The sequence below is a fragment of the Quercus suber genome, unplaced genomic scaffold (genome assembly GCF_002906115.3).
Source record: "Quercus suber isolate HL8 unplaced genomic scaffold, Cork oak 2.0 scaffold_156, whole genome shotgun sequence".
In the NCBI taxonomy this organism is placed as follows: Eukaryota; Viridiplantae; Streptophyta; class Magnoliopsida; order Fagales; family Fagaceae; genus Quercus; species Quercus suber.
In genome coordinates, this window is record NW_027069617.1 from 465,958 (window position 1) to 476,821 (window position 10,864).

Here is a 10,864-nt window from a genome sequence, read left to right on the forward strand (position 1 = left end):
GACAACTACAACTTTAGTCAATATTTTTTTATTAAATATGAATTTTGAAAAATTTACTATTGAATTATATTTTCTTCTTATATCCTTCATGCTTATAATATTTTTAAAATATCAAACATTAATAACTATGTCATTAATCAATTGTTAAATTTGTAAACTTTTATAGTCTAAAATTATGCATAAAAAAAAATAAGTTTATGAATCATATAGTAAAAAATATTCAATTGGTACAAAACTTGACATATATGTTAAGAGCATAAAACATGCAATTCAATGGTTAGATTTTCAAAATATGTAGCAATATTAATTTTACTAAAGAAAGTTGTAGCCTTAGGCTACAGTCAAGTTTGTTACCTTAGGCTATAGTCAAGTTTGTAGCCAAACTTTGTTTTGTATTTTTTTTTTAATAATTTTTTTTAAAGCACTAATTCCTCACTTAAGGCTCATTAATCACATGAAAATCACACTTTTTCTCATTCAATTCACCATAATTATTTATTGAAATTACATTAGAATATTAAAATGTTCCAACATCATGTATACTTATTTAAGGAAACAAGAAGAAAAAAAAAATTGTATTTAGATGCATATGGAGTATGAATGGCATAACTTGAATTTCAGTCATACATTGAACCAAATAACCAGTTATTATGATTCTTTTTAAAGTGATTGCCAGTTTGTATATAATTCTCCGTCGAATGGACAGAATTATCCTCATATATCAAAGTTACATCAAAGTAACAATAAAATATTCATGGAAAGATGCAATTTTATCCCCGGGAAAGAAAACGAAATTTTATATGTTGATTAGAAAAAGGAAAATAATCTGAGCACTATTTATTACTATTAGTCACTTTTGTGATGATTAAAGTCACTCATCCGTACCAATTAATTAAAAATCACGATACACTGTATACCATCGGAAGCCTTCTTAATGTTGCCAAAAAATAAATAAATAAAAAATAAAGATTCTGACCGTGATAATATAATTATCAATTGATTATTTAATACCTTGCCTTATTTATGTGTACGTTCCTAAAAGCTTTGAAAAGTAATCCATCCTTTTTATATTTGACAAAATTTATGTAAAGGAAAAGAGTTTGATACCTTCGATTCACCAGAAAAGAAAAGAAAAGAAACACTCTTTGATTCCTTCGGACGGCCATTTCAATTTCTTTGTCATCTATTAAATTTTAAGCTTCAAAATATTTCTGTTTTATTTATTTGTTTTGGAACATATATTAGATTTCTACCTGTCAGCCTGTTAGTGTTAAAAATATTTTTATCACCGTTGTTTAATGTATAATTTTAGTACCATATAAGAAACTACAATTTTTGCTACAATTATCTTGTAAATTGTAACTGACTATCTATCATTTCTACTTGAATCCACCACTCATATTGCATGAATAGTTATAGCAATGAATCCACCACTCATGTTGCATGAATAGCTATAGCAGAAATTATGACGTTTTATTTTTGTCTTAAATTTTTGTCGTTTAATATTTTTTTTTTTTTTTTACATCAAAGTAACAATAAAATATTCATGGAAAGATGCAATTTTATCCCCGGGAAAGAAAACGAAATTTTATATGTTGATTAGAAAAAGGAAAATAATCTGAGCACTATTTATTACTATTAGTCACTTTTGTGATGATTAAAGTCACTCATCCGTACCAATTAATTAAAAATCACGATACACTGTATACCATCGGAAGCCTTCTTAATGTTGCCAAAAAATAAATAAATAAAAAATAAAGATTCTGACCGTGATAATATAATTATCAATTGATTATTTAATACCTTGCCTTATTTATGTGTACGTTCCTAAAAGCTTTGAAAAGTAATCCATCCTTTTTATATTTGACAAAATTTATGTAAAGGAAAAGAGTTTGATACCTTCGATTCACCAAAAAAGAAAAGAAAAGAAAAGAAAAGAAAAGAAAAGAAACACTCTTTGATTCCTTCGGACGGCCATTTCAATTTCTTTGTCATCTATTAAATTTTAATCTTCAAAATATTTCTGTTTTATTTATTTGTTTTGGAACATATATTAGATTTCTACCTGTCAACCTGTCAGTGTTAAAAATATTTTTATCACTGTTGTTTAATGTATAGTTTTAGTACCATATAAAAAACTACAATTTCTGTTACGATTATCTTGTAAATTGTAACTGACTATCTGTCATTTCTATTTGAATCCACCCCTCATATTGCATGAATAGTTAGAGCAATGAATCCACCACTCATGTTGCATGAATAGGACTATAGCAGAAATTATGACGTTTTATTTTTGTCTTAAATTTTTGTCGTTTAATATTGAAACCAAGCTTTGCTTTACTTTGACAAAGTCACCAAGTTTACTGAGTTGACAAAGTCGCCACGTTCTACCAAAGCTTCAGTCCTTCAATGGTCATTGGACCGTATTGTATACAACAAGGCATTATTCAATATCCAAAAGCTAAACCCCATTTCTCTCTCTCATGCTATCACTTTCATATTGCCAAATTGTCTCCCTCACCACTTATAGACCATCATATGTAATAAATCACATCCAAATACCTTCACACTTCACGGATCATATCTTCCAATTAATTACCTAAATTCCCATACCAAACTTTTTTTTTTCCAATATATCTTCTAGTCGTTCTCTTCTCTTGTTCATATCACACACACATCTATACCAAAGAAAATAGTACTTGGTGTTTTTGAACCGACATGGTTAACAAGGAAGGTACCAAAAAAAGAAAACTCAGCTGGTACAAGGCACCAATTAGACTCCTGATCAAGATCAGGGACTTCTATGTCCATAGCATCACTGAATGCTCTGGCCACTTTGAATATGGCATTGGCGCGGCCATGGCTTGCCCCACGTCTCAAATCACCACTCTGCCTAAGAGCTTTAGCACCAACTCCACCAAATCCAGTAGCAAAGAAGATTACAGTGAGCTCATAAGGGTTGCTTCGACAAGGAGTGTAGGCAATAGAACACAGTTGGATTCTCTTCAAAAACAGCAGGTTACCAAGTCTCCAATGGCAGGGCCTGATGATATGCCTCGAAGCCGCAGTGTTGCTATTGGAAGGATCGACGAAGGCAAGCCGTGTAAGTTCGAAGAAGATATCAAGGTCAACACAGATGTATATCCAAGAAGCAGAAGCTATGCTGTCACTAGGAGAAGTAGGGCGTTTTAGAGAAGAGGAGCTTTCTTATCTTCTTTCATCATAGTTGATTGTTTCTTTGTTTAAGTTATTACAACTGAAAGTATTTACAGTGGCTGGTGTTTGAGGCTTTGAGATTTACTGTTGTTGTTGTTGTTTGATGTTGTCAATATAGTAGTTTCAAATACTTATGAAATTCTGAGGAATAGAATCCACAAGTTTGATATTTGCTCTCTTGGATTTTTTTTAAAGCCTTGCTCAGTCATGAAGCAGGATTCTGAGAGCCGCTAATCAAGGGGGGAAATTGGAGCTTTTGTCAAAGTATTAGAATCTTCTCAACTTGATCGATTTACATATTGCAGATCTAAATGTGAATCGATGTTCCAACATTTTAAGTGAAATTGAGATGAGCATGCTCCTTTGTATACCAAGGGAGACTTAACACGATTCCAATTACCATCCAAATGGGAAATATCAAATAATGGTTGCAATTAAACATAGTTAGTCCAGATGATGAAGTGAATTTTCATGTTGGCAAATCTATTAGAGTAATTTACTTCCTATTGAGAATATGGAATTATGCTGTGGATAAACTAAAATCATGGTCCTGTTATGTGTTAAAATGATTAAAATCTGGCCCCAGTAATTTATCATGATCACTCAACTTATGATTATATTGAGTTATCATATGTTTATTAACAGGAAAAATGAAATTAAAGTTTAGTTGGCTGGCGAATGTATTCATAGTTTGGACCCGCAGATTGTAGTTGATAAAGGCGAGGGGTGTTCTGCTCCAAAATGTTTGTAGAATACTTTTCTTCGACTAATTTAATTTTGGGCATTTGTAAACTTTTTTTTATATGCTTTACTGCTTTAGTGCTACCTTTTCTATTCTAAATTATATATATATATATATATATTTTATATGCTTTACTGCTTTAGTGCTACCTTTTCTATTCTAAATTATATATATATATATATATATATATTAATAGGTAGAACTCACAGAAAGTTCAATTAGAATTTAAAATTAAAATTTAATTTTACATCATGTGTCTAAATTTATGTGAAGATCACATTATAATTATTCACTTAAGTTTGTGTTATGTATTCACTTAAGTTTTTAAATCTTTGTGCCAAGTGAGTTAATAAGTGCATAATACTAAGAATTTAATATCAATGAACTATAAAATTAAAAAGAAAAAAAAAAAACCAATCACATATACTCAATAAAAATCACCACACAACAAAGATCACCACACGTTTTACCTTATTAAAAATTTTAAAAAAATTATCATAAATAGTATTAAATTTAAGTAAGAGTTTTAATATGTAACTAATTAGGTTTACTTTTTTTAAAAATAATTTTACTAAGAGTCTATTTGGAATCCACTTATTTTTCTGAAATTGAAAACATTTTACTGAAAGTACTATATATAAAAGTAAAAGTTAGCTAAAATAGTACAGTAAAATCTATAAATAGTATAAAAAAAATGCAATAGGATCTATGAATAGTGACAAAAATAAATTAAATAATAAAATAAGCTGACTTTTTAATTTTTACCAAATACACACTAATTATTTATATATATATTTTATGATAAAAATTGTGTTACGATGCTTCCACTTCAGCAATGGGTTTCAATTTTTTTCTTAACCAATCATTGTAATACTGGTCAACCAGAATGGCTTGAAGCCTGAAAGCATGAATAGCTGCCACCCCGATTAAAGAATCTTCATGTGAATTACAGCTACCTTCCAGTACCAAGTCATTGTAGTTGTAGGCCAGGAATTACTATTACGTCAGTGCAAGTCATTGTAGGCCCAGAAAAATCTCGGTATCTGATTTATAAATAGTAGCAATTATTAGCTTGATGAGCTTCCTTATAAAACTGACTTTAACATCAAAATCATATATATACATTGATAGGGAATATTTCCAGTGTCCAGAAAAATTTTAACACTCTAAATTCTTCGGTTATGAAAAGCATCATGAGCTCACCAAAAAAGTCTTTGATCACCAAAAATATTATTAGGTACCTTTCTTGACACCATGCAACATAGTCTGCCCTGACAGACACCACGTATCAAGGGGTCGTCAGCATATCCGACCCATTGGATCGTGACCATGCCGATTGACTCTATCATTAGGGATCTGTTATGCATCCTCCTGACCCATCAGATCGTGATAATGTCGATCGACTATCATCAAGGTTTTGTCGAAGGATGTCACACATCCTCTTGACCCATTGGATCGTGACCATGTTGATCAACTTCATCATCAAGGATATGCCGAAGGATGTCATGCATCCTCTTGACCCATTGGATTGTGACCATGCCAATCGACTTCGTTATCAGGGATCCATCACGCATCCTCTTAACCCATCAGATTGTGACCACGCCGATCGACTCCATCACACATCCTCCTAACCCATCAGATGGTTCCCATGCTGATCGACTCCGACATCAAGGATTCGTCGAGGGATGTCATGCATCCTCTTGACCCATTAGATCGTGACCATGCCAATCGACTCCATTATCAGGGATCCATCACGCATCCTCTTGACCCATCGAATCGTGACCATGCCGATCGACTCCATCACACATCCTCCTAACCCATCAGATGGTTCCCATGCTGATTGACTCCGTCATCAAGGATTCGTGGAGGGATGTCATGCATCCTCCTAACCCATCGGTTTGGATGAGGATAATTTTTGATTAATCGACACAGGGTGCCGAACCTTCCTCGCATGACGAAACTTCCTTATCTGATCATCGGCATTACACCTAAACTTATCCCAAAGGGATGACTGACCCCATCGACCGTCGAATCCAGGTTGATGATCCAACCCCCAATCCCGACGACCCATCACCTTAGGGTTTTCCATGGAACTTGTGTGGGGTCACTCATATGTCCATACATGGAAATTACCTGCGCATCATGATCGAAGATCCTACCGCACAATCAAATCTCCTATATATGGGAAGGTGATCCCAAGTATCTTGGGATCCTTCTCTTTACAAGGAAATTCCCCCATATCAAGGGATTTAGGTCAACTCTCCACTTCTATATAAACAACAAACCCTAACCTTTTTGAGGCATGCAAATTCTCCCTAGCTCTTGTTGGAAAAAAAAACACATGTTTATGTCGCATATAAAACATACATAGCGAAAAATTAATGGATCTACTTCACTCGCAATTGATAACATGTACTATGTAAATTTTAGAATATAAGAACAAGAGAGTGTACCTCAGTACGATGAAATTCAAAACCAAAGATTAGAATTACTTAGGAACACTTTTAATCTTCACTCTAATTCCACTTGTGCCCAAGAAGTGTGGTCTCTCAATCAGTTTATATGTATGTGTTCAAGGAAGAATAGGAGAGTGTCCTACACTCACATACAAACAATTTCATTCTCTTACAAAATTTTGTATGTTTCTCTCCTTATAACTGATTATCTAATTGGGCTAGCCTTTCGGGCCATTCCAATTGGGCTTTAGCATGTGGCTTAGAGTGGGACCAAAAGGAAACAAATAAGACTCTAGCTTCAATAGGTCTTGGACTTTTCTGTCAACTATTGACATGTCCAAAGTTACTATTAATTATATTTAATACCACTATATAAATATAATTGTATTTTAGGCTTTATTAATAAATTATATCCCAAGACTTTATTGTACATGTAACCCCTTCATAAAATATTCGTAGTAATATAAAGTCATGAATGTAGACTGTCACTTTGAAGATTACTACATCTTAATCCTTGAATAGCCAGTTTTATGCTTTAAGTTATTCATCATATATTTATGAAATCCAATTTCATAAATATATACTAACGCTCTGAATAACAAAACCCATTAAACTTATCTCAAGGGAAAATTTTATATCTTCGTTAAAAGATTATGAATTCAATCTTGAGAATATATATTCCATCAACACTAAATATAGCTGCCCAACATACTGAGTGTAGACGCTCAATTTTGCACCCATAATTTAATCAAGGAGAATGACTTGAATGACCAATCCATGTACCCCAAAAATTATAATTGCATTATATGCATCAATTTGTTCTTGCATTACATGCATTAATTCATTCATTTCATATCATAAAAATGATTTTGAGATTCTAACGACAGTGTTTCCAGTTATCAAATCGGACTATCAGATCGAAAGATATCGCATGATCAAATTTGCAGGGTCAACATATATTGTGTCTAGGTAGAATCGACCACACATAATCAATTTACATTAATTCTAATTGGTTAAAAAATTAAAATTAATTAAATAATTTTGTAATTGGTTGGTAATTAGTGTTTAAAATAGGGATGCATGCAGGTGAATAAAATGGATAATTGGATAACAATAAAACTGTGGATAATCTGAACTTTATCAAGATTTATTTTAGGGTATTTATCTACAAGATAACTGTCCTTAAATATCTTGAATTATCCAAAAAAGAGATGAAAAATCATAGGTAGAGGATGAAAATGCATCTAGGTATAAGGACCGGCCAAAAAACTCTAGAAGAGGAGTCTAAATGGCACTCGAACACGAAAGAGTATTCGGAGCCATAGGTTTGGCACTCTAAAAGGGCCAAATTTTCATGTGATGGGCTTTAGCCCAACGGCCTTCAGGTGACAATTATGCACACCATTTTCGATCTTTTCGCAAAAGGATGTGTCCGGATTCAAACCCTAATCATCCGTACCTATTTTTTAGAGTCTTTTGACCTCTATAAATAGAGACTGAACCTCATAATTCAACAACTTTTTTTCTACGCTCTGAGAGGCATACATTTTTTACTCTCAAACCACCCATTTTTTCTGATCCCCTCTTTGAGTGTTGCTGCTTAAATTATGGTTTTTAGGTTTCAAAGAAAATTGAACAAATTTCTTTGAACCCTAAAACATCATCTCAAGAACAAAGTGTGCTCATGCAAGAGGTTGTTTCCTTCACCCTTTTTCTTGTGATGTGATGATGTATGTAATATCTCTTTCTTTTTCAAATATCCATAACATGAATTGTAAATTGTTTTTTTGTTAAAACATGATTGTTTTTTTATGTGATTGTTATAATCTTTTTCTTGAATGTCAATAAATCTACATGTGAATAATTATTTTTCTTAAAACAAAACAGATCTACATCTTTATAAGATGTAGATCTAAATGTTTTTCAATACAAAAACATATCTACATCTTTATAAGATGTAGATCTGAATTTTTCTTAAAACAAAACAGATTTTCATCTTTATAAGATGTATATCTGAATTTTTCTTAAAACAAAACAAATTTGCATCTTTATAAGATGTAGATCTGAATTTTTCTCAATATAAAAAAAGGATCTGCATCTTTATAAGATGTAAATTTGAATTTTTCTCAATATATAAAAACAGATTTACATCTTCCTTAGATGTAGATAAGAGTTTTCTCAAACAAAAAGAGATCTACATCTTTCGGAGATGCATATCTAAATTTTTCTCAAATCAAAATTGATTTGCATCTTTCTTAAGATGCAAATATGATTTTCTTAATACATGCAAATTGTTGAAATAAAGAAAGAAATTGTGTATTATTGTGTTTGTGTTTATTTTAATTCATGATTGCATAAATTTGGATTATGAGAGAAACTCTCTTCTTAAAAAATCTTTTTCATTTTTTGTAAAACATATAACAAAATAGATATGAATTTTTATCATCAAAAACCACTTTTTTTTAATACTACAGAACAGATCTGATATTTTGACAAATCAAAATCATTAAATAGATTTGATTTAAAAAAAAAAAAAAAAAAAAACCAAGGAAGAGACTTCATTTATATCTGATATTTTGACAAATCAAAATCATTAAATAGATTTGATTTAAAAAAAAAAAAAAAAAAAAACCAAGGAAGAGACTTCATTTATAAATAAATTTGTGTGATTTAATTTTACATTCACATGTTCAACATATCATTCATGACATGCATAAAAAAGTACACTGGTCACGAGAGTTTAGAAGATCAGACTCTGTCTGGGCGGAATGGATGCCTAACACCTTCCCATTTCATAACCTAGTCTCCGGATTTAGGTTTTTGATTTAATAGATCTAGCCTTGTTTTCATTTGTTTTGGTTAGAATATAACTAGGACAACAAGCCATGTGAATATTTAGTAGATTGTAACTAGGACCCAAAGCTGTGTAACTTTTCAATTTTTCAAATATGTAATTTTTATTCAATCAATAAATGGAACTATTCAGTCATGTATTTTGTAATTAGTTTTTTTTTCTTATTTTTTTACAAAAAAAAATAATAATAATAAGTGGTGACTCCATACTATTTACCCAAAAAGAGAGGTGCTCTAAAAGGTACTCGAATCTCTTTTTTGAGGGGCATTCACATTTGTCAAGATCTCTCACACTAAGGTTTTGATCGTGACTTTAGATCTCACTCCTGATATATCAAAGCAACTTACATTTTATGATCAGGTCCATTATTCACTCAGGATTAAGAATTCATGTAAATAGAAGTCGTGAGATTTATAATTTATTTGACAATCGTTAGGAGAATAATAAATCTTACAACGGTCTAGTTCAATATGTCTTAATTCTTAAAACATATCAACTAGAAGTCTCCACTTCCATGATCAAAACAAATTATCTTCGTTGATATGTTATAGTCTTCGCAGATGAAATGCCCAATTTCATCACCGATTATGAACTAAAATTTTGAGTTTACAAAGAACTTATAATTTATATTTTCTGTGACTAAATCACATAAGTTATATACTATGCATCTCATGGACTAAATGATAATGTCCAAATATTCATGTTACAATTATTTTAGATAATAATAAAATAGCTTTATTAATTACAACATTAAGTCATACACAATGTCATACATAGTATCATACAATAAGATTTAAGGACACTAATCTTAACAGCTCATGCGCTCTTGAGTTCTTAGGAGATTATTCCATCACTAACTTAATCTTCAGAGGGTCTTTGACTAGCACCCCATCGATGCTCTCTATTTGATTCTTCTCTTTTGTTCTTCAGGTACACCTATTAGCACGCGTATGGACGATCAACCCATTGACGATTTTATGCATCATCAAACATATTATTCCGAATGTCTAAATAATAAATATACTCACTAAAAAATATCGTCAGAAAAGCAGAAGGTTTTTATGGTGAGACTGTGACGCATTGTTGGGATGAGTGGGATTAATGGCAATAGCTATCGAATGAGATTAAGATTGATTTTTTACTTGTCCATTATTAGTTTAAGGAAGGGGCGGTACTACGTTGGAGGTATGGGGTTGGTGGTACCTTCCCATCACCATTCAAATATACGTAAGCACAATCTTCTGTGAAATATAAAAACAAATCTTATCTATCATTTCATCCTATGCTCTTCAATTTTAAATAATTGTTTTAAGTGGATGAAAAGGAAAATGGTTCTACAACAGGAATAGTCTCACTTGGTAACTGATCATGTCCTCTTTCACCAGATAACTCACATTATCGACAAAGAAAAACTCTAGAGACATAACCAAACACCCGTCTAAACCCATAATATTGTCATCTTGTAATAAGTGCACCTAAATTTACTTTTTCGTCAAGTATTAGTAGTTGTCTCATATAAAAAAGTGTTATAATCTAATCATAAGCTAACATTAAGGGTGTATTTGGGATCGGTTTATTTTGCTGAAACTAAAAACT

At 31.5% G+C, this 10,864-nt stretch overlaps 1 protein-coding gene across 1 annotated transcript; it reads left to right on the top strand.

Moving 5' to 3' along the window:
* Positions 1-2,483: 2,483 nt before the first annotated feature.
* LOC111989275 (uncharacterized) lies at positions 2,484-3,385 on the top strand. Its single transcript, XM_024021057.2, has one exon. It carries the CDS (start codon positions 2,719-2,721, stop codon positions 3,190-3,192), a length of 474 nt encoding a protein of 157 aa, XP_023876825.2. The 5' UTR covers positions 2,484-2,718; the 3' UTR covers positions 3,193-3,385.
* Positions 3,386-10,864: the final 7,479 nt, after the last annotated feature.

Excerpts from the sequence above, each read along its gene's own strand:
- LOC111989275 (XM_024021057.2), top strand. The coding sequence starts at position 2,719 with ATGGTTAACAAGGAAGGTACCAAAAAAAGAAAACTCAGCTGGTACAAG.